The sequence below is a fragment of the Erithacus rubecula genome, assembly GCF_903797595.1.
Source record: "Erithacus rubecula genome assembly, chromosome: 1".
Taxonomy (NCBI): domain Eukaryota; kingdom Metazoa; phylum Chordata; class Aves; order Passeriformes; family Muscicapidae; genus Erithacus; species Erithacus rubecula.
In genome coordinates, this window is record NC_136658.1 from 36,642,803 (window position 1) to 36,667,716 (window position 24,914).

The 24,914-nt window shown below is 41.9% G+C and overlaps 1 protein-coding gene across 1 annotated transcript in view; it reads right to left on the reverse strand.

The window, feature by feature from the left end:
• MAML2 (mastermind like transcriptional coactivator 2) overlaps positions 1-24,914 on the reverse strand; it is a 205,390-nt gene that overhangs the window by 37,458 nt on the left and 143,018 nt on the right. The window contains exon 2 of the mRNA XM_079297879.1: positions 22,628-24,067. Coding sequence (XP_079154005.1) covers positions 22,628-24,067 — 1,440 coding nt within the window. The remainder of the gene's footprint in view (positions 1-22,627; positions 24,068-24,914) is intronic.

Genomic DNA, 24,914 nt, shown 5'->3' on the forward strand with positions numbered 1-24,914 from the left:
TTCACCATATTTCTTTTCTGTTTTGACAGTAAAAGGGGAGACCAGCTCTTCTTCTTAAGCAACAGGACATTTGCAGCCTGGGAAAGACTTCATCTCCTCAGTTTTTGACATGGGCTTGAACACATCTGTCCCTGCTGGGACTCTGTGTCCGATACTCAGTAGTGAGTTTCTGGACTCGCTTGTCCTGGCTGCAGGCTGGGGAGAGGGAAAAAGCAGCTTCACACCATTTCCTTTGGCCTGGAAAGAGCTGTTTTCAGGATAAGTAGCAGATTGCTACTTCAAATGAGGAGTGAGATAGGAGGAATAAAAGTCTGGAGATGAGAGGGTGAATCCAGTTTACAAGAAAAGTCTTGGTCATGAATGATTAAGTGAAAAGTTATTCCTTGCTGTACTAATGCCTCAGAATTAATGAAGCATTTAAAGGATACTCAAGAGATGATATACATAAAATAGATCTTACTGGGAATGCTTTTTCTTTGGCTCAGTCTTCAATGCCCAAAATAGTTTTGCTTAGGCATACATGGCTGGCAGGTAGACCCTGCTCCCTCATCACACTGAACTGAAGTAAAAAATGCTAAACACTGAGAGCTGCAGAGTGCCTGGGACTACTTCTGCTACAGGAGTGCAAAATGAGGGCAAGAAAAATCAAGTCATTTAACCTATTTCCCATAGCTTGAGAAACACACAGATGCCAGAGATGGCATGGCAATAGCAGAGCAGTGCCCTAGAAGAGCACCTGGTCAGGCCACGGGCAGACAACAAGAGATCATCTTGGTGCTGTTTAAGAATTATTGTCCCCTCAACACGATGCCACCTCAACATTGGTTTTAATGAGGTGATTCTATTTGGCATTGCAGCCTCCCAGCAGAGATCCTGGACTCCTGTGGTTACTAAACACAAGCCAAGAGGTCAGGCTGAAGATATGAAAGTGCTATTTCAAAATGGAAAAGATATCAGCCTCGGAATCTGGTTGAAGAAGAACTAAGTTAAAGTTGATGAAGAGCAATCTTCGAAACTGTTCTGAATTGTCTTGTGGCTTTCTACAGGTAAAAAGTAGCATCCATTTTTTTTTTTGCCCCAAACAAGTGTTTTTGAGGCACTTTCCACTAAAGAAATGTATGCATGAATGATTCTGATTATTAAACGCATACAAAATAGTAAAACAGCATGTCACAGTTTACAAATGAGAAAAGAACATGTACCACTTTTAGGCACAGACTGCCTTTTACTTTGTCATTGAGTGCACTGAGGACAACACATCTGTGGTCTGGCTTGCTTTTATCTGCTTTTACAATGGAAGTGTGAAATAACCTGCAATAATTACTTCAATTTATACTGCAAACAAAAAAAATTCTGATAATGGTTGGATTATTCTTAGGGGAAAGTTAGCTAAGTGTAAAAATACTAGCATGAAGATATTAATCACAAGCTTCCAGCCTATGTGCACTGATCCATGATTCAGTGATGTCAATGGGAGAGATAAGTGTCTTGCCAGATTTTGGGCTGCTACAAAAATAAAAGCGTAGGAGTGAGGTTGCACATTTTGAAAGGGTCAAGCATATTGTTTTCAAATTATCAATGTTTTGTGGAGACACTGATTTTTTTTTTTTTTTTGGGGGGGGTTTTCTTTAGCAGCTTTGGCAGGACTCATCATTGAATGCTCATCATTGAAATGCAGAAAAAATACAGAGAGAAACTAAAAATTCTAGTCCTGATAGAAAGGAATGTTTATTTGATTTTTATTTCTTCTTCAAATTGAATCCACATTTGATAAGCATTAGAAGACCTCAGACATCATGGATGTTTCACTTGGTTTGATGATAGAGTGAAGTCTTTCATTGAAATATGACTTTTAGGAGTAGAGTCAGCATTAGATTTATATTTAGAAAGCATAAGACTTTTTTTTGTCCTGTGCCAGAAATCTTTACTACAACTAAATAAATTAAATAAATATAATTAGAAAATGTATTTATAGAACCAAAATCATTGAAGTCACTCTGAGGGCTCCCAATGACTCCAATGGGTCTGTAGGATTACAATGTACATTTAAATGCATTTAACTGAATTAATTAAAACCTTTTTGCTAAACTAAATTAAATAACTCACAAGTCAAATCCTATCCTAAAGGGACCTACCTAAAGAGTAGATTTGCCTGAGCTCCTCTTCTTAGTGATTCTTTAAGGAGCTACTGGAAGCCTCTTCCTTCAAACTGTTAATTCAATGGATGCACAGCATGAGCTCTCCCATCCCTCCCCGCTCCACTGCCAGAGGTCTGGCATTAGCTGAGGAGGAACCATGAGACAATAACAGTGACAGGAAATGATAAATGCTTTTTGTCTCCATCCCTGTTTTTGCCTCAAGGGCAAAACTTTTCATTGCAGCCTGGTGGTTTCACCTCTGCTATGTGCTGGCAGCACACTCAGAGCAACTCCACCGGGAGTGCTTCCTTGTGTGTGTGAGTAAGTGCACACTGCATGCACGTGAAAAGTTTTGCAGAAACTGGAGGGGGAAAAGACTGCTGGCACCAGTATCCATCCACATGTGATAAACTTACAGAGGGATGAAATGATAGAAGTAGGAAAATCAGCATAGAAGCATTAAAGGTTCGTGCAAAATTGGCCCTTACTAGCTCAGCTTAATTCCCTGGTTAAATGAAATCTGTTTTGGTTAGCAACAAATACAAGAGACAGATACAACAATGTGAAATGCATTGCCATAATCCCAGTTTAGCAAGCCTGTTGGGTTAAATCTTGTTTTCTGACACTGGAAACAGACTGGAGTATTTGGTCCTTAGGCTTTTAATGCAGAGTCTTAGCACATGTAGAACACTGAACAGGATATTCTTGGCATGAACTTCCTCAGCTGACAAATCAACCAACCAGTTATTTTATCATGAACAAAATAATTTACACAGATCCAACCATGGAGATTTTCTCGGGAAGGAAGCATAGGCCATCCTCTCACAGCATGTCCCAGCCAGTGGTGCCTGGTGTGAATGAACACCTGGCCTTGGGGCAGTAAAACTCTGTTTTCTATATGGCCTCTTGCTGTGCCCCACTGCCTTCCCTTTCAGCTTTATTTTTGTCTCCCAAGACCACATCTCTGCTCTCAAAAAGGGTTTGGGCTGGATTAGGGTTTACTAAGGGTCAGACTTGTTCCACAGTTTTCTTTTTCCAAATAGTCTCTTGATCTGTCCATGGGGCTTTTTAGAGCCCTGTTTTTGTATAGTATTTGCTGTGAACATTCAGAGGGCTGGGCTCACATTTTCTTTCCATTGCAAGATCCCTCACTTGTTTCTTCCATCTGCCAGGAATGTGAACACTACCTGTGGCCTGAAAGTCAGGCTGTGTTCTTCTAGCCTGTGCATCATTTGCAGCAATAAAAATATAGTTAACTCTGCTGTTAGTGACCTGAGAGCCAAAGTGTGAGCCATCCAGTCCTCCCTTAGCTGTCAGTGCTGTGTGTTGCTAATAGGAAGAGGAAAGAAAAGAATGAAAACTTGTTTCTGTCAGTGAAATAAGCAGCTATGACTCAATGCACACCAGGGACTGATCAGTTGAGTAAGAAGGTATCTTTTTCATTCCCTTCTCTTCTCTTCATAACCAGTGACACTTTGGCTTCAAAATGAGTATCACAAAAATGCTACATGGAGCCAAAGGCTTATCTTTAATGTTTTTCCCCAAAAAATTTAGAAGTTGGAAAGCAAATGGAAATTTAAACAAAACAGATATTAATTTTATTCTCCTGCTCCATTATTTTACCTACTTTTCTCCTCCTATGCTTCTGACAGATGTCAGTCTAACTAGAAGGGATAGAGTCACTCCTCCTTACAGAGGTGACTGTATCATGTTTTGATAGAGACCTGCTGCCAAGGGCTGGAATTGATTTATGTTTCAACTTCAAGATTTCTGTCAGCTTGGATCACAGAACTTTTCTAGCTGAAGGAATCAGCCAACAGACCAAACCCCTCTCTGAAGGGACTTCAGTGCAGTCTAAACTGGGTGCTTAGGCAGCAGCAATTAGTCTGTAGCTAACGCCTCTGTAGCAGTTCTCAGATACATGAACCAATCATTCATCCACCCTTTCAAACTCTAGCTACTTAACATCAAACCTGGGATGACAGCCACCAGCAGCTCTGGATCACATTCTCAAAATCCCCCATTTCTGACATTTGGCACCAAAATCTTAGGAAAAGGTGGAGATGGCAGGTGCATGCTGACTGCTAAAATCAACTTACGTGTATCTGACAGACAGCTGTCAAATGAAGGGCTCTAGAATACCTGACCTCCAGCTTGCCTAAGCAACTTCATGAAAAAAATGTACTGTATGAGTTCTCATTTTTGCAACCTATAACATGCAACAGCTGTCATGGGGTGCTCCTTCCACCACTAGCAGCTCCACCGAGCTGAATCACGCAGGACTCATTTGGTGTATCCAGCATGTCACAGGGAGGGAGGTGGCTCAAAGCAGGGACCCAGGTCACAGGGATGGCTCACAGCACCAGCTCAGGCCATGGTGTGGCCTCTGGCCAGGCAAGCACACAGTGTGCTGCATCCTGAGCAGCACAGCTTCTCTGGGCTTGTGCTCTGTCCCAGACCCTGTGAGCAGCACAGCTTCCCTAGGCTTGTGCTCTATCCCAGACCCTGTGAGCAGCACAGCTTCCTTGGGTCTTGTGTTCAGCTGCAGACCCTGTGGCCCACTGTGCATGCAAGCCTTGAGGGATCTCAAATCCATCCAAAGAAACTCTGCCAGGCATGGGCTCTATGGTATGGATATGGCAGAGGCCACCACAGTCCCTGAAATGAAGGTCTGCCTCCAGGAAGGCATGACACAGAAGCTCATGAGAGTAGTGAGAGCTAAATGTGGGCATCTCTATGACACTGATGAGATGCTGTAGGTGCTGTGAACCAGTGGCCTGCATTGTTTCAGTAAGGAGTCCTGGATATCTGAGCAGGATTAGGTCCTAAACAGGCATTAGTCAGTTCCACTGCACAGCCTCAGAAGCTGCAAATCAATTCTGGAGATCTGGCTACCACCATGGATGCTGAGGGTTTGGGAAGACTAGCTGCACTTTTGCTGACTTGGACAGGTGTTGAGATACCTTCAAATTGCTCTACTGTGTAAAGGAGGGGGTGATACAACCAGGGAATGCCCCAAAGCTCCTTCAGGATGGCAGAAGGACACCCAGGATTGCTCACAGCAGGATGTTTCTCTTGCAGCAGACACTCCAGCACTGTCTCCAGTGGAGGCTCCCTGTGTGCTGACAGCAGTTGCTCTGATGGCAGCATTACTGCTGCTGAATGACAGAAACTAAGCTGATAATAGCTCTTGTCTGACAGCAGAGATGTGTCCACCCCAGGGCTTTAGCCAGCTCTGTGGCCAGCCAGAAGGAGAAAGAAAGGCAGCAACCACCCACTCCTGCAGCTGGGACTGCTGTGCTGGCCACGTGGAACTGTGGGGCAGGCCACCCTGAATTTGGATTCTATGGGTCTGGGTTCTTTACTTACCCTCTGGCAGTCTCCTATCACGCTGGGAGCACCAAGAGCTTTAAAAGGAGGAATGACTGTGATTTCTACAACTAATTTAATCCCCTTGTACCTGGTCATTGTGGCAGCATCAGTGAGGACACAGCTGGGCACATTTCTGAGTCATGGCTTTATGTCATAACACAGCGTGTTTGGATCACCTATGTGAAGTTTTTGGGTTACAGCCAGTAATGAGATGAACAAGAACAAATTCTAATCCTCCCTCTCTGGTTATGATAAGGGAAATATACCTTTTCTCCAGGAAAAAATGAAATTTCCCACTAGGATGAGAGGTTTTGTGTGTGTGAGTTTTTCACACTACTTTATTAGCTGTCAACTGTACAAGCTAATCAAACACATTTTCTTAACAAAAATTATTTTTTAATTGCATGAAAATTATAAATTTGGATGATAAATGAGGAATCATATTGCAAAAGCAGCAGAACATTCAGAACATCATTTCAGATTTCACCCTGCTTTAGCATCTTTTTTCTTGCATCTTCTATGAACCTAAGCTCTTCAATTTCCCCCCAAACACATGGTCATTGGGCTGCAAATGGGACCTGGTGCAGCTCCAGCTGGCTTTCTGCCACCTACATCCATGGGAGCAGAAACAGCCCTGTTCCTGACTGTGTTTGAACACAAGAGATACACTATAGCATAATTAGAAAAGATTAACACATCACTCCATCCTACAGGGTCATACAATCATTTAGGACATGGGAATGGTGTCAGTTCCTGATTTAAGGGCCTCAGTTACAGATATGACAAGCTAGCTGTAAAGTAGCAGGAAAAAACCCCACGATGCAATCTATCTTTCTGAACCAAAACTCCCAGTAGGTACCCAACAAAATGTCCACCAGAACATGTAAAATTCATGTCTGCCAGATCACACTTGGGTCCAGTGCTTTGACTGTGTGGTTTAATTCCATTTCTGTGTAAGAATATAGTCCAAAGGCCACTCCAACTGCTGCTTCAGCAGCACTGGACTAAAGGCAAAAAAGGATTTTTCCCATATTCTGCAAGCAAGGTAAGGACCCTTTTTTTCCCTCTCTCCAAAGACAATGTGGTCAGAGAAATTTTTAGAAGAGCTGTAATTTTGTGGCAGATGTACCCTTTCCCTTTCTCCTTCAGATCTCCTAAATCCTGTTTTCAGCATAAGATCAAATGCCCAGGAGGCCACAGATTACTTCTGAGGGTCAAAAGGTAACTAAGGAAAACAAGGTTTCTATTTGCTGTACTGGGTCAGTGGATTTCCTTGAAATAATGTGGGCTCACCAGCTGGAAGAAGTTGCAGAGCAGTGTGCTGAGCAGCCTGACAGAAAGCTATGAGAAAAAAGTCATGGAAAAGAACATCAATTTTTAAAAGTTTATCCCCCCTGAGCAACATCTGCATCTCCAAGCTGCATGTTTGCAAATGTATCTCTTCAGGATGTTCCTCTGCCATGAAATAGGGGAACAGATATTTCTCTCATTCCTTACATCCAGTCCATAGAAACTGCTGGTGAATCATAAGTGAAGTGGGTGGTGAAGGAAAGAAGACAGAAAGAGAAGAGAAGGAAATGTAACTGATCTATCTGTGAGTAATAAGGGCAGCTATGGAGAGAAAACTGTTTATCCCTTGCAATTACTAAGTGTACCTTTCATCTTGATCACTAAACTTTGGTAATGAGATTATGCCATTTGGCTATGAAAAACATAATTTTAGCTCCACAGTATCCTTTCCCCAAGGATTTCTGCAAACATTGCCTCAAACATCAAACATGCATATTTTAATGAACTGTGGTAGTCTGCCTTCTGTTAAACTACAGTTCAAACACTAGTGTTAATGAGTTCTCCCCATTTCTGATAACATAAAATTAGCTAGGGAAAAAATTTACTTTTTGCTGACGGGGGGTTGAAATGAATTGTGTTTAACAAATCAAACAAAACTAGTTATATTTTTACATTCATTTCTACTGTGTAGCTTGGGGGATGAAGCTCAGTGCTGCCATCAGTGAAGCCTTCCTGGCTTCCCCCCATAGGGACTGTCCAGTTTGCCATGCTGCCTTGTGTGTGCAGGTTGAATTCTGCCCTCTCACAGCAGGTATATTACAAAGTATGAGTGAGAGCAGGTTCCAGTGCAATTATTTTGGACGTGCACCCAGGTGTAAGTGGGAACAACACCCAAGAGCTGGAAGGAGCAAGCAGCAGTTTGGGGAATATTTGCTGGCAAGCGAGGGCAGGGACACCAGGAAGATCTGAAGCCTCACCTTGTGCCAGGCTTGCTGCATCTGCTGCCAAGGGTGGAGCTGCCCCTCCATCATTACAAACAGGCTGTCACAAATGTGCATGATCATTCCTGCTATCTGCTCTGACTGCTCACAGCAGCTCCCTCCATTCCTTCCATTCTAGGATGAAGTCCCACAGGGCAGCTGAGGCATCTTGTTTTTGGCAAAGAACCTCATTCCCATGAAAGTAAGCATGGTTTTCACACCACCATTTAATAACATGGCAACAATCTCATGCATTAGACTCATTTTATTGCTGCCATGACTTGAGAAATACACACTGCTGCAAAGTAAGCTTCCAAAAAGTGGAGTGGTTTGTCAAACTTGCTTTCTCCTCTGTGACAATGGTTTAAAAAATACTCAAACATATTTCTGCCTGCACTATTTAGTGCTATTGCAGACTTTGCACCTTTCCTCAATATACACTACACAACGTCAATCAGCTTAACTAGAGGAGAAAAATTTCTGGGGAGCAGAAGTGTGTGTGTACAAAATTTTGTCCTGGCCAAAGCCCATAGCCAAAAATTAAAAGAGCTCACCTGGATAAAGACAAACCAAGCTGTAAGAGTCTAACCTGGGCTTAAAAGACTGTGCCCTCTGACCCCAGTTTGAAAGCAGTTTGAAAAGCAGCCTGTGAAATACCAGGCAGATATGGTTGCCTATGCTGGATACACAGGTCTAAATTTTGTCTCCACCTTAGCCAGGATAAAACTCTTGATGCTCCTTTCTGGTTGCTCAGGGGCCAGGACTGTGTCACAGGCTGGCCCCACAGCTGAGCTCATGCCTCTGTTCATCACCCTCATCTGCCTCAGCTGTCTAGAGCAGGGTGAGCCATGGCATCATTTCCCTCCTGCCTCTGTCATCACCACACATCTCACCATCCCTCTTGGCACCTCCTGGAGGACAGTCACTCATTCCCTGGAGCTCCCTCTCTGCTATGACTGCTGAGGAAACAGGGATTATAAGGGTGAGAAGCATCATATTTAGGTGAGAATAGTTCAGTGAGGCAGCTGGGAACCTGAGTGATTAGTAGGTAAAATTCTTCCTCCCGGCCTTTTATATCATATTCCTTAAAATGCAGGAAATGCCAGAGACCTTCACTTGTGGAGATGAAAAAGCACTGAGTAAAGCTTCTACAGCACCAAACCTTTGTGTCACCATCACAGTGTAGTGACAATTTTTAGTGATTTTTATACGTATGGCATATAAAATTAACAAACATAATTTATTGCCCTCTCACACTGTAGCTGAATGTTTTACACAGAGGACCTATTCATCACTCTCTAACTAGTGCAAACAAACAGGCTTCCACAGTGTTGATTGATGGATATATTGGGTTTCTTTACTGCTGCTGCTGCTCATACTACTCTTGAATTAATAACTTGGAGTTTACTTTGCACATTGTTATGTTATTTTTAAAGAGCATTTGGAACACCTAAACCCTGATTCTTATTAACACTAAGTCCTTGTTACACCAAAGTGGTCTGAGGATGTAATTAAAGTTTTCTTCTATTAAAAATTCTTTCCTATGGTCATAATGATATAAAGGGGATCTCCACCTGAATCAGAATCAGAGACAAAATTTTTGCTTGGGAACTTGTGATGGCAGGGAGGAGTAAATGGTTTTGCACTATTTCCCTAGATCACTCTGGGATCAACAGAAGTCTTTTGCACATAATGTAAAAAAGCAGACATTAGTATTATGGTGGCTTTACTCTTTGAAAAAACTTTCCCTGAGGTGCCACTCCTGATCAGATTGCTGTGCCTGCTGCACAGCTGAAAAGCAAACACTACACCCACTTTCACAAGGTCTGGGGCTGCTGGGCCAAAATGGGCCAGGGCAACTTGAGACCAATCAAGTGAAAAAAGTACTGCCCCAATGAGGGTCTGGAGGTCAGGTGATTGTAAACTTCTTTGGGGGAAATATGGCTACCATGAATTTCCCCCAAACCAGGCACCATTTCTGGCACACTTTGTATCAGTAACCTCTTTGCTATGGTCAAGCAGCCTCATTTCTGTGGCTCGAAACAGAACTGTGTGTTAGAGGAGTCACCTTCAGAGTGGTCAAAAAATATTCCAAGGTGGACTATAGCAGCAGAGCCACTATATGCTGGGACTGTGATCAATATATCTTCCAGATTCTGCCATGTAGGCATTTGGAGTGCAGCTTTGCCTCTACATCATACTGTCTGACTGCCCTCTGCAAATATTTCTTCTGGATTTTCCCAACTCTAGGTTTCAATCATGCTGAGTTTTGGTATCCACAATGTTGTGTAGCAAAGATGCCTACAGGAAGTGCTCCCTGATATTAGAGATAAGATGCCTTTCTCCTGCTTGTTTTGCTGCCTGATGATATCAATAAGTGCCTACAACTTTCCTGCTGGGAGACAGTGAATATTTCTTCCTAGTTTGTCTTCCCCATGTCACTCATGATCTCTCTCACACTCACTGTCTGAAAAGTCTTAGATTAATTGCAGGAAGATGTTTCTTCCCTGCCACATGTTGCCTGAGTTGGACACACAGGTTGTTTGGGATGCAAACACCTAGAGGTGCAGCAGGCATTATTCCGTATGTCTATGTACATGTAACTACATGAGTGTTTGTGAGCTCACTTCCCACTTCCACCATACTGGCTCCTGTCCTTTACATTGCTGTTTTGAGCAAAACTGGGGAGGGAATTTGAGGTGAATACAGACTTTGTTTCCTTCTCATTCACTACAGGACGTTTCTCACAGGAACTCTGTAACACCCAGAACTGATGGCAAAGAAAAGGCAGACCTGAGTCTGAACAAGGAACAAAAACCTCATTTCCACCCAATGTTTGACAGCATTGGCTAGAAAATGAAAATATTTAAATGTACCTTTTATTTTAAACTGTTGCTTATGAAATATAGCTATTATGAACAATATTTGATTAACATTTCAATAAGGACAGAGCTGCCCTCTTCATCACACATGAAAATATATTTACCTTTGTGTAAATAGATATATATGAAGTAGTTGAGATGCAAATTCAGAAGCCATAGTGTGAAATCCATTTCTACTGTGCTCTACATCTGAAGTGTAGCTCTTACCTTGCATCTATTTGCCATTTTGAAGTGCTAAGGTTCTACTGTAGTGTACACGAGCTCATTTCCATCATACAAATAACAGATAGGGCCTCCCTCAGCACAGAATGTAAATCTATTAATTTTTAAAATGGTTTAAGCCATACATATTTAAATATTAATGAAATCAAATTCTGACCACTTTGGCTGCTGAAACCTCTAAATCATTAAAAGGAAGTTTCTTCAAAATACTTTGACATTTGTAGAATTCTTTGCCTGTCTGAAGTTTTAACAGGGGAGTGCTTGGTCAAAACATTTTAATTTGAAAAATTTGTATAAAACCTGCAAAGTTGATGCTTGTTCTGATCCAGCCCTATTTTGAAGGCTAAAATTAAAGTCATACTTATGCATTTAAATTGATGGCATGCTTTCACAAATACTGATCTACTTCATCTCTCCTCAACTCTGCCACCTTGTATCACCTTTTTAGAAGCACCACATGTATAGCCAATGCTTTCACTTCACCAGCTGTATTAGAAAAAAGTGTTGATATCACTATCTCAATTTTTAACCTTTAAAGAACAGTTAATAGTTATTCACTTCACAGAAGCATTATGGATGAATTTGAGTGTAGAAAACAATTAGCATATATTACATAATTTCATTACTTCTGCTATCACTACTATCTCTGTTCCTACTGATATTTGTGCATGAACTCAATTTGGTTTAGCTTTTGCTTGTAGCATTAGCATAGCTAAAATAACACCAAATCTGGGCATTCTGTCCTTTTTATCTTTTTTTCTTTTTTTTTTTTTTTTTGGTTAAGTAGCATTTATAGCATAATTCCAGCTTCTGCATTGTTTTGTTGCCACAGAAAGACCAGAGATGTAAGAAAAATTTGGGAAAAGCACAATAATGATTATCTCAAATATTTATGCTGGGGGACAGAGAGACCAAAAGGCACCTTGGAAATGTCATTTGAGAGGATATGGGGCAGCAGCCATTTGTTTGCTTCTTGCCCTGGGAGTAACACACTATGTTGTCCAGATCCATAGGCTTAAATGCAAATATCAGGACAAAGTTATCTAATTAGCAGCCTCCCAGCTGCCTCTGGGTTTTATATGTTGTTTTTGTCAGGGTTGGTTTTGTACAGTAGTCTGGTCTGTTTGAAGGAACATAATGAAGGTGATTAAAATGATTCATTAACATTGTGTCCATTTGAGCAAACAGTCCAAACATTTCTATATTCCCTGGTATCAAGTGCAGTGATCTTCACACTGATGTCTAAAGTTCGTTTAGTTTTTTTAATTTTCCCACAGCTTGACTTTAATTAATATTTCATGTGCAAATTTATATACAATTACTGTTCCAACTGACTAGCTTTCAATTTGATTTGGATTCTGTTGGAGGAGGAGAGGGAAGATATTCTCACAACAGATCATATATTTAAACGAATGTCTGTAAGCCTGTCTGGTGTCCCCAGCCATGGGACATCTACTCCATTTAGAGGTGGTTTCCACAGATCCCCACTTGGTTCCAACAAAGAAAGGGACATATGAGGTACCAGTTTGTATTTTGCTGTGAAAACAGAGGAGTAGGAAAGAATCCCATCTTCAAACTGAGCACCGTGCTTCAACATATCTAACATTTATTCTAAATTTTACCTTAAAAGCAGTAAGATTTTTGGCCACGAGCACTCTCCTTGGGAAAGCCAAACAATTGGGAATGTGCTATTAATTTCCAGCCTAAATTTACTTATGGCCAATATCAAAAGTGGTTACTAGGTGCACTGGTTGGAAAACTTGTCAGAAGAAAAACAGAGGTGGATATGTTAAAGCTATATGGTTTTTGGATAAACATTCTCTAGATCAGCATTAATAATTTGGCTATGGACACATAAGTCCTACTTTGCAGCTTTAAAAATATCAGGCTTTAATAGGGAGATGAATGTTTGTATCTCCAAAAACTCAATTTCCTCAGTACTTTCAGATGGTGAATCCAACATTCCAGGTAGCATTTCAGTAGGATTAAAATCCTCTTTTAGATTGTATTTTTTTTTAAAATACAGTGTATATATATGTCTGTAGAAAACATTTATGAAGAATGGCTCCAGTGCTGCCTGGGGCCCTGGAGTGTGGCCCACCAAGCAGTGCTTTTGAAAAGGATGGGTGGCCTTGATAGCACTTCAAATACAAAACAAGATTTTGACAACACAGCTGTACTTAGCCCACAAACTAGCTCTCATGTTTACCAAGGAAGCCTGTAATTTGTGGATTGAGAGTTATTTACTTCTCTTAAAAATAAACTCAGCAGTGAAAGCCCTATGTGAAGAAGAGAAGATGCCAAAATCAAGGACTGTGGCACACTTGGTTCTCCTGCATAGACATGAAGGATGTGCTGCTTTCTCACTGTGCTCAGCAGCCCCCGTGGCTGTGAGATATTTCTTGGTGCTGTTTCAGCTCCCCAGAGTTGGGTGCTGAAGAGGAAGCAGGGCTGAGAAGGGACAGTCAGTGGGCTGGAAACACAGGATGAGAGCTGCAGGATTCACAGTAATGATAGGGCTGAGAGGAAGACAGCAAAAGAGAACTTTGCATGCTCCTTGTGCTGTGAAGCTGGCATTGCACAACAGGCCAAAAACAGAAGAGTACCTTTGGCTTTTTTTCTTTTTTCTTTTTTTCTTTTTTTTGAGAAAGCCCTTGCCAAAGATAAAAAAATCCAGTTTGCATGTTGCTGCTACGAATATGCTAGTGAAACAAATGAACTGGTCACACAAACAACTTGTTCAACAGAAAGCAAGCCAAGTGGCAAAAGCCAGGTAGAGTTCAATAGCTAAGTTTGGAAATGAGATACCCAGATTGTTCTGGATTTGCTCTGGTTCAGTTGATGCAGCAGATAAACAGTTAATGCCATTATTGAACAAATGGCAGTGATCAAAAACCAACAGGAAAAAGCCACCACTTGCCATAATGTGAGCAAAACTATTGCACTGAACACCCTCCCTGCTGGGAAGTGGCAACACTAGATAAAAGCAATGGAAAAAAAGAAGTATTTTGGAAAAAAAACCCCTCCCTGCCCCAAATACATTTTTTCCTGCTGGAAATTTTTTAAGTCCAGTTAGTACTGTTAAGCCAGGTTTGTTCACAGGAAAAACAGAGAGTGATGGAGCTGAAGAAAGTGTCAATTCTCAGCCTGTGGAATGCTCATAATACCCACTTTAGCTTTCGTGGATCCCAAGCATTAAGAGGCCCATGGAGTCTGTTGTAGGGAGAAAACAGTGAAGAGAGACAGGTAGCATACTTAGAATGCTGCAGAAAGGGTTAAAAGTGGTCAGTTCATCACTCTTCTGTGTGGTGCCTTGGAAGTTTTCACAACACCAGATGTGTGAAAAAAAAAAGAAGAAAGCAAGCCCAGTGAACACCAGTAGACATCCTGGTGCCCTGGAAGCAGTTAAATTAACACCCAGCAGGGACAAATTTGCAGCTTTGGGAACAAGCTTAAAGTTAGTCTGTTTTCATTCCTGGAGTGAATTTGCAAGTGTATGACAGTGAAGTACAGCCTGGGAAGGAGCAGGCAGCTTTGGATTAAGGATGGATAGCCAGAATTTGCTCCCACCCTCCCTCCTCCCACTCTGTTTTGCACTTAGGCTGTGAAGCTCCCAATACTTCTGCTAATCCCTCTGTCTTCCCATGTCTTTTACCAGTTCCAGTAGGAAAGAAAAAGCAATTTTTTTCCCTCCATTCTAGCTGAAACCAGACAGGACTGGAGTCACCCCAGCAAAACCTGCTTTAGCTGGGATTGCAGTTAACAGTCCTTTGGAGAAATCTAGTTCTGCAATGGATGAAGTTGGATGCTTTTCTAACTAGAACCAAAGCACTAAATCCTTTAGTAATTCATCACTCAGTTGGAGCCGGGCTGTGGCCCGGCTTGCAACCACTGCAAATTATAGAAAAGGCTGGAAAAAGAAAAGTCTGTGAGAGTACATCTAAACCATCTTCTCAGAATTACAGAAAGCCCTCACAGTCCCTCTCCCTCTTACAAGTTACATAACAAATTGGATCCACAAAAATACCATCTTTCCTCATTTTCACACCTTGGTTATTGCAAATATTTTGGCATCAGTCAATCATGGGGAACTTTTCAACCAAGGTGGATTACACAGCTTCTTATGAAGGCCTGAGAAGTCCAATCTCCATGATTCTTCCTCATGTATATCTCTGGCAAACCCTGAAATTGCCTTCACAGAGAGGTGGTTGAATCCCCAAGCATGTCAGTATTTAAGAGGCATTTGAACCTTGTAAAAATTTTGGTCAGCTCTGATTTGGCGAGGCAATTGAACTACATGACCATTGTAGCTCCCTTTCAATATATTGTCCCATATATTCTATCCTGTAAGTTGGTTATACAATGGCTACACTTGTAGCTGGAGATGGTGGAGGAGCTGCAGGGTCCCCTGAAGGAAGAAAACTAGAGAAAGGGTTGTATTAGTTACTTCCCAGTGGGGCAAATATGGTACTTATTCTGTCTCCCTGACTGTGGAGACTGACAGGATGAACAGCACAGCCTGAGATGCATAGTATGTCCTTCCAGCTGGCAATTTGAAGGGCCCAGGGCTGCATTTCCTGCCCTGTCCTGAAGACTTCCTGCAGATGCTTTGGGAGCTACTGGACACATGCCCTTATGCTCCTTCACTTATTCTTGGTATAAGATACAGAAACAGTTTTAAAGTGTCACCAATCTTCCACTTCCCCATTGCAAAGGCTGTATGTTCTTGTCCCCTGTATCAGTAGCTCCTATCCTGCTCCCTTTTCTCCCACACTATTTCCCTTGGATGCCCTGTCTTCCTCCACCTGCTCCCAGACTCACTCTCAGCTTTCTCCTCCCGAGCTCCCAATCCTTCTCACAAATTCCCTCTCAGCAAAGCCCAATTTGCAGTCTGTATTACCACCTTCCAGGCTTCTTCTTACCCTCAGACTTTCACTCTTCCTGCGCTTTGCTTCTTCACCACCTGCTCTTACAGCTCTGTCCACCCCATCCAATTGCCTGGGATTTGGATCCAGTCCCATCTGGCTGTTTCTTTCCCTTGCACTAAACCTTTTGCTCCCTGACTCTCCCTGCCCTGTACTTCCATGCCCGGTCTCCCTCTTGCAGGCAGCTGTTCACCTTCCACTTCTTCTCCAGGCACCCCCTTAGGTGAGGTTTCCCACCCCCAGCCACCTCAGGTGAGTTTAACAGCCTGCTGCTGCTGGCAGAAGCAATCCCATCTCTGCTTCTGGCCCCCACCTATATTCTGTGCTCTCCTGCCACTTCCCTTGTGCTGGCTTTGCCTGGGCCACAAGCTGAAGAAAACCTACATAGAGATAGTTCTAACTACAAAAGGGATAGTTCTCTGTGGGCCTTGGGAGAGCTCAGACAAGTGCCAGAAAAAGAAGTGGACACAAGGCTTGGGTGCTGAAGGACTTCTTGCCCCTTTCTGAAGCTTCTAGTCTTTAGATCAGCTCTCCCACCCTGTGAAACATCATGTAAGAGAGTCCAAAGGCTCTGTCCTCCCCTTCTTTTGACATATTGCCACACAACTCAATGTGTGAAAGCAAGTTTCAGTCTGCAGGCCAGAAAGGAAGAGCAGCAGAGCTGGGCTCACAGGTGCTGAGTCTTCTGCAGAGAGGTTATTCCCCACTCTGTGCCTTGCTTGGGTACTCTGAGTGTGCCTTCCTCATGGGATACATAGGAGGCTCAGGGGGTTCACATGAAATACAGATATCTGGTGTCAAAGAAAGGGAGGGATAAATACCCCTCCTTTTACTCAATTCCTGTGTTTTCTACTGATTCTGTCTGGTTCAACTCCAGACTCTGTCAGAGGATTTTCTGCAATGATAAGCGTATCCAACAACTCCAGTGGTTTGACTGTAACAGCTTTGAATGACTTTCTTTCTTTTTCTTTCTTTTTCTTTTTCTTTTTCTTTCTTTCTTTCTTTCTTTCTTTCTTTCTTTCTTTCTTTCTTTCTTTCTTTCTTTCTTTCTTTCTTTCTTTCTTTCTTTCTTTCTTTCTTTCTTTCTTTCTTTCACTCTTTTTCCAAATACACAAGAATATATAAAATATACAGTAACATTTCCTTCATCTCAGGGTTTGGCTGTCTTGCTTATTTAGATTATAAATTCTTCAGGGCAAAAACAGTCTCTTACACTGTGTGTGTACATTACCAGAAACAGGCATGCAGCAAATGAAGCAGGCAGATGGTTCTGGAATAGTTCTGTTGGAGCATCTGGCTGGTTTTCTGGAACAGCATCACATTCAAATGGTAAATTCACCCGTGAAAACTCACATTAAAGGAACATTACTAGGTCTGTTGCTGTCTTAACAACAGTCATCTGTGGCCTGGGGCAGGTCTCCACCATAAAAACACCAGCAGTAAAAGTGGCTGAATGGAGGAATAAATATTTGCCATTAAAATATTCCTTCATTTTGAACCCCTAGAGAAACAAATTACTGGGACTAAGCACTCTTGAGCACTTTGGGGAATTAAAATAATAGGAAGACTCTAGGGAGAACTGGAGCTTGTTAACTTTTTTTTGTTCTTTGACTTCTTGAGGTACTCATAAATTGCCTACAAACAAGTAAAAACTTACAGGAAAGGGTTTTTCACCATGCCAGCTCCAAATGGTTGTGGAATTATATTGTTTTTCCAGGCTGCCTTTCCAAAATCCTTTCAGGAAGTTGACTCAGGACTTGACTCTGGCCTCAGATGCACGCACAGCAATAGCAGGAATCCTCACTTCAACCAGGTAAGAAGCCCTTGTGGACATCATAACTTTATGGACAAGTTCACAGGTCAAGATAGACTAACTTGCTCCTCAGCAGAGAACCAGATCCAAAGCATCCTTAGCCCCTTTTCTTCTGGTCAGCATGACACCTTCACAGTTCCTTATCTCAGACCTGTCCTGCTGCACTTCCTTTCCAGTTAATCTAACAAACACAAACTCATGTCCTGTTTTTGATGATGATTCCTCACTTTACCCTACCACCCTGGGCCTGTAATCTGTAATCTCAGCCACCAGCACTGTGGATCTGCCTTTCATTCCTTGCAGCCATCATCATCTTTGACCATGGATAATAATCTACTATTCTTCCAGTGTAAATGCTTTATGCAAAGGGTTCAAGAAATCTTATGGAACTTGGAGTGTCTCTGAGACTTTAAATTACAATATCCTGCAGTGGGACTGTGTATGTATTTTGTTCAGCAAACTGAGCATGAATGATATAAGGCACCACCAAGAAAACTGTCCATAATGACAATACAGGAACTTATGACATTTTTTCTCTGGTTTCATGCTCATAAATCAGCTATGACCCTGCAATTGATGGTGATTATTAGGACATACTCAGGTTTTTATCCAGAATATTTAATTCAGAAGTCCTTGTACAAGGGAATGTGACCAAAATGAGCTATCAAGAAAAGCTGTCATCCAAATATTATTTTTATAGAGAGCATTGAGAGAAAGGTCACATTGTTATTTTCTTACACTATGGAACAGTTACTATTATTACAGATTCCAAAAGCCTGGAATCGTTGTTATTTATGATCTAAGTCAGATTCAAGTCCTGGTTTGTACCAATTACCAAAAACTACTCTAGGTTTTCTTTCTTCATTTCACAAATGTTAATAAAATACTTCCTTCATTTAAAAGAGAAAGGTTGCCTCACCAAAGCATGTTCTTCTTTTCTTCCATAGTGGTAAACACAGAGGTTTAAGAAAATACTCTTTTGATAAAGAACACGCATTTTCTTTGAGAAATTTCAGGGGCAAATTAGAAATGTAAGTTACTACTCAACAGTGTAGGAGCCTGTTAAGATCTGGTAAAGAAAATTATTTAAGGTGTGCTCCAATTGGGACTAGTAAGGGCAAATACCAGCACCACCCCTTAAACTGAGACTAATCACAATTCTTGGGTTATTGGAAAAGAATAGAGAGATGTGAAAAAGGAGAAGGTGATCCCATCCTCAAAGTAATTCTTAAGGAACAAGGACTAACAAGGCCCTGAGTTCTCCACAAGCAAACACTGTTGTGGGTTGTATCTACATGGATGTTTCCAGAGCCTTAAAAATATGGACTACTGGTTGTTCATGTAAAGTGGGGGGTGAAGCTCTCACGATCCCTTGTGTTATCCTTGCCTCCAAAGCCAAGACTAAATAGGACACATGCCCACATGTAGCAGATGGAGTGGCCTTGCTCTGTTAGGGTTCCTGTTCTCATGAGCTCAGCCTTCTATTCTCCCTTCCCTTGAGCAAATGAAGTTGAATAAAAACAATTGGAGAAAAATTCAGCTTGAAATCCTTGAGTTTAATTTGGCTTTAGGTCAAAACCAGAAGGGGATGAATAATATTTTATTTAGTAGATACAGGCTTTGTTGTTGTTGTTGTTTTTTGGGGTTTTTTACTTCTTCACAGAAAACTAATAGTTCTTATTGAACAAATATAATAGCTGATCAAAAACTCTGAAAATATGTGTGAAATTTCTTAGACTAGTTAAAAACATCAAGTCTTCAGTTCAAAAATCTTAAGTCTTATTTCAGAAGCATCTCTCACTGACCAGACTGCAATCCTTCAAAAGGGAGAAGTTAGACTTCTACCCAGTCCCTGATTTTCAGCTGAGGTCCTACAGAAGTATCACAAACCTGATTAAACCTGTATAGAATTTGGAGCTGCTAATTATTTCCTAAACAAAGAGAGTGTTTAATTTCTTTGAGTTTTTTCATGACTATGTATATGTTGCACTCAGACAGACAATAGAAAGGAATCTTTCCCAGAACAATGGAGAATAAAGGAGAGATGCAAACAAACCCTTCATTCAGATCAATCTTCCAGGAAACCAAGATGATTTCCATCATTTTTATGACTTTTCCCTGGAGGCAAAAGACATCTAATTAGCAAATCCCTCTGTAAGTTTGTTTGGATTTGACACAAAGTGAATATGACAAGCAGAGAAATTATAAGCCTTACATTTCCAGTTAGTCAGTTTGGAGTGATAAAACCAACTTCAGATGGGTTTTGAAGATCTTAAAGCTTGGGGAGCAAAAATCCAGAGGGTGAGCTAGTGCTGCTAAAAATGTGACTTTATAGTGTTCCAGTCAGTGATTTCTGACAGCAGTGTCACAGCAGTCCTTTATGAATGTGCCCTCACATTACCAGCTACAGAGCATTGCAGCAAGTTATGAGATGGTCCTATAATGATCTGAGGAGTTGAATGATACCAAGCAGAACCAAATCTTGATTTCTCATGCAGAAAGAGAGCATGAGTAAAATAAATATTAATCATGAAGTTAATTAGTAAATGCTGGTAATTAATCATGCATTACTTTTAATGATATGTGGAAATCCTCAGAGGTGGGAGATGATCCTTCAGGAATGCAGACAGTGCAGCCTAAATGAGGTGATGTCCCCATTGCTAAAATGAGCAGCAGTTAACCCACAAGGTCACTTTGACCTTTGTTGTCTTTACTGGAAGATAATACTAGCAGTGTCTCCTCCCCCTCTGATTTATTATCAGAGGGGGATTTATGTGGCAAAAAGGCACTGCCCAAGGGGTTGGTGGGCTCTTGCAGCAGTGCAGGCAGATGCTAAAGTGTCCACAGAAGTGATAAATATTGTCAGATAAACAGTCAGATTCAAACTGTTTAAAAACCCTGTAATTTACAGACCAGTTGTATTTCTAAGTATTGTTCCAGCAATTAAAAAATACTCTAATTGAGAGAGACATAATTGATGTTCTGAACTTCATCAACACTTCGAAACAACTGCTAAGGATCTCTAAAAAAATCCAGTTGTCTCTCTAGAGCATAGAAAAAATAGCATCCTTACTGCAAAAACCTCAATAATCTGTGTCTAGAAATTTTGCAAGCTTCTCAACTGTGTTGTGGACCAGGCAGCCACATCTTGCAGAAACAGCTGTGGGAAGTGGTCAGACGATAAGAAACTGGAAAATTAGTTTGCAGAAAGAAGTCTGTGATGATAGCCAAAACCCCTTCCTTGGTGTAATATCTGAAGTTTGGCACTCAGCAAAGTTCACTTAGGACAAGTTTCCTAAACCCAAGATCTTGTGGTTGCACAGGTGAGAAATCCTGCTACACTCATGGTCAATCTTACAAGTACTAACAAGGCCAAAGTGCCAAGTCCCATCTTGCTGGCTGGCGTCTCTGAGCAGCAGCCCAGGAGGACACAGAGCAAGTAAGTAGTTAACATTACCTCAAGCAGAGTTGTTTTCCTGTTTTCATGCCCTTCTAGAATGTGATCCTGCATTTTTTTTTTTTTTTTTTTCAGAAAAACAGTAGTGTTTGCAGAAGTCTTGCCTGTCTTCCCTGTGATGACAGATTCCTGGAAGGTTCATCATGGCTGAATGAGGGAACTGCTAAAATTCATTTGTGTGCCAGTCTATTAAGAGAATGGGGAAATGCACCTAAGAAGAGAGCCCACAGTGGCTCAAGAAGAAGAGAGACAGCTTGGAGACTCCTCCCATAAAACAACAAAGCTGTGCTTGCATCCTGCAAATGCCATTCTTTCTATGGAATCTTTCAACACAGCAATTTCTCACATCTGCCCAGAGGTTTCACTTGGTACCTCTTGTGAAGGGACTTGTTGGAGTAAGTAATGCTTAGGTGGTCATGAAACTTAAAAGAGGTTTAAGAAGAAAGGAATACACCTGTATTTACTCTTTTTAAAGCATCAGCCTGTTCACCCAGTTTGGGAAAGAAACTCCAGCTTGGAATGATTCGTTCACAGTGCTATTTTCTGGGAGTCCATGGAAAAGTTAAGCTTTCATTTTTAAGTAGCTTCTCATAGCTTTGTTAACATCTACAGATGATCTCCACACCTACACTGCAATTCTATATCTTCAAATATGTTGAGATCAAATCCCACCTAAACTACTCAGAGTTGCCTAAACATTCCAAATGTGTTTCACTTGTTTTGCCCCTGGTTTCCAGACTCTGGGGTACAGCGAGTTTGCACATTTTCACTTTGATTGGCAGGTCTGAATCTTGGGATCTGAGACCTGGGTGCACAGGGACTTGGCACAGCACAACTAAGATACAACAGCAGATCTTGTCAGAGTACTGTCTCATGATAACACAGTGGGAGCTGGCCACATGGAATATAATTGAAGACATATCTGTGACAACCTTCTCCTTCATCTCTAAACATGTATTTTATCCACAGAATATTCCCAGAAGTGTGATGGGTGTTTGTAAAGCTCACAGATAAATCTTAATTTTTCTTTGCCAAAGCGATAGCAAATGTGCACACAGTATTTCTTGTCATATCAGTCAAAAGATATCTAAAAACAGAATTTCCTAACCCTGCCTCCCTGGGAAAAATGATGGCATAAAAATTAACATTGTAAAACACATTATCTAAGATAACATAGGAATTCATTGAAATTTAGACTTTCAAAAGAGCCTAGATTTTTGTAAGCTAGAAAACTTAGACAGGAGTCCAAAATACATTTGCCATACTATCTCACCTTTCAGACAAGTATCTCCATAATATATAGCAGTGACACATTCATTCCATTGCATGAAAAGTGTTATGAGCATGTGCTTCTTGAAATTCTTCTAAATGTGCATCCAAGATACACCTGAATAGGTGCTAAACATACCATCAGCAGCTCTGCAGAAGTGCATGCTGAGGGGGTCATTAAGTGCCACATCTCCTGCAGGAATGAGGCCAGGCTGGAAAAGCCTTTTTATTTCTCGGACCAGAACGATTCTGTAACAAAGAAGGAGGAATTTGTCTTACCTGTCTGTGCTGCTGAGAGACTGGATACTGCAAACCTGAGATTTGCTGGCTTTGCTGCATTTTCTGAAGCATCATTTTTTGCTGCATTGCTAGGGTTACGTTAGGTGGCCTCTGGAGAGACTGGTTTGGGAGAGGCTGAGCAGTTTGCTGCTGCTGTTGCTGCTGTTGCTGTGGCTGCTGCACGGGAGCTGAACCCTGTGCCTGCTGGGTGTAGTGCAGAAGGGCAGGCTTGTTTTGGGAACCCAAAACCGAAGGCATCTGCTGGTTTGTTTGCTCTGAGTTAAAGTGAAACAAAGGCTTTGTGTTGCCATGATGCTGCTCTAGAGCTGGCTGAGCACTGTTGATAAAGTTTCTGTTGAGGTCCTGAGGCTTCTGTTGCATGATTATGTCCATGGGGTTGCTCTGGGGAGTGGTTGGTTTATAAACATAGTTGTTCATCCCTTTTGCCTGGTTTCCATTCACTGGCACCCCCAGCATAGCTGAGCTTTGTGGGCTGAACTGCTGCTGGCGAAAAGAGGGGCTGGGGATTTTCTCCTGCACAAAGGGTCCAGGGGAAGGTCCTGATGGAGACAGGGTGGACCAGTTGGCTGTCTGGTTCTGCTGCTGCTGTTGCTGCTGAATCAAGGCGTGCTGCTGCCGATTGGCTGCGATCTGTTTGAGCTGCTGTGCATGAGACACCTCCTGCCAGTTGGGCAATGGCCGGCTGGACGCAGAAGAAACCTGCGACACCTGTGTTTGAGGCACCGAGGGGATGGGTGAAGAGGCAGACATGGCAGTGCTGGCCATAGTGAAGGCTGGACCTGTAGAAGAAGGCCTCATCTGTGGGGAGCCCACAGGAGCCTGATTCATGCCTGCTGCATACTCACTTTTTATCACCATCTTATCCATCTGCAGAGATCGCACAGGGCCCCTCTGGCTCTGCTGCCCAAGGTCAATGTTGAATGGCTCATCTTGTTTTATCGTGGCATTTATCATATTCTCTAGCTCAACATCACTCATTGGTGGCACCGATATGTTAGTCAGTTCATTAAACAGTTCCTGAAGCTCAAGATCCATTTGGTCCCATGACTCTTCCCCATATCTGTTAGGGAACATGTTCTCATGGGATGTCTGGCCATCTAAGTGTTTGCTGCAGGACATTGTTTCTCCTGGTTCTTTCTTTACCTCTTTCAAAGTCATATTAAACATGTCATTCCCACTAGCATGGGTATTGTTTGGGAGGCTGCTGGCCTTTCTTTGTGATCCTTGCCCCACAGTCATAGTTCCTGACATTGATTGGCTTTGGCAGTTGTTAACATGTTGTCCACCTTGTCCCACTGAGATATTGTCACCCACTCTTATCCTCTTCATGTCAAGGAAAGAGCTCTCTGAAACACCATTGGGCCTCTTGTTGACAGGCGACAGATTTACCACCAACTTTCTCTTCAAGGAGCCTTGGAGCTGAAAGAAGCAGAGACAAAAAAATATCATTAGATGATACCAAAGAAATAATTTAATTGCTTGAAAGGCAACAGGCAACAAACAGGTAAGCATTGCTCAGAGAGCTCCTCTGGGCTTTTTTCAGTCCCTGCCATCACCACCCTTGCCATCAGCATTTTTCGAGCACTGCTGCCTTGTGTTGATCACAGACCCCCTTTCCCTCATAGGTGTCATGAGGGAGGGGGTAGCCAGAGCTGTAGCTGGTAAAGCCTCTTTGCTCTGGATCTACTCCAATATAACTGTGCCAGAAAGATCTAAAGTACTTTTAGACAACAGAGACAATTGCAGTCATGAAATATGTCCTTGTGCCTATCCGGTGCTGCAGGTTTTCATTCTCTTGATTCTGGTATATGATCCAAAAGAACATTTTTGACACCTGCAGAGTCCAAAAGTCCTTGAAAGCATTATAATGGCACACACAAGGTCAAGGTGTCCTAAGCTCCCATAGGTTTATACTGGCCAGAGATGTGTATAATTAAAAATGTTAGATGTTAACTTGTTGAAAACTGAGAATGAATTCACTGAAGCCATGTCAGGTTATGTCAGCCAAGAGTCTGGCCCACAATGTACTGCCAGATTATTTCCCAAAGATGTATGTTAATACATTAAGCCCTTGTTGTTTATGTCCTGAAACATCTCTTATAAAACATACAATCAACACTGCTCTGAGAGTTGTAGCTCCATTTCCTTTTCCTTGAATATTTACAGTGATACTTCATTTACTTGTCAGCCCTGTGAGCCTACTGAAGGAAAGGAGTCCATGGCTCTGTCTGTCTGATCTACTCATCTGCTATGGTTGTACACACAA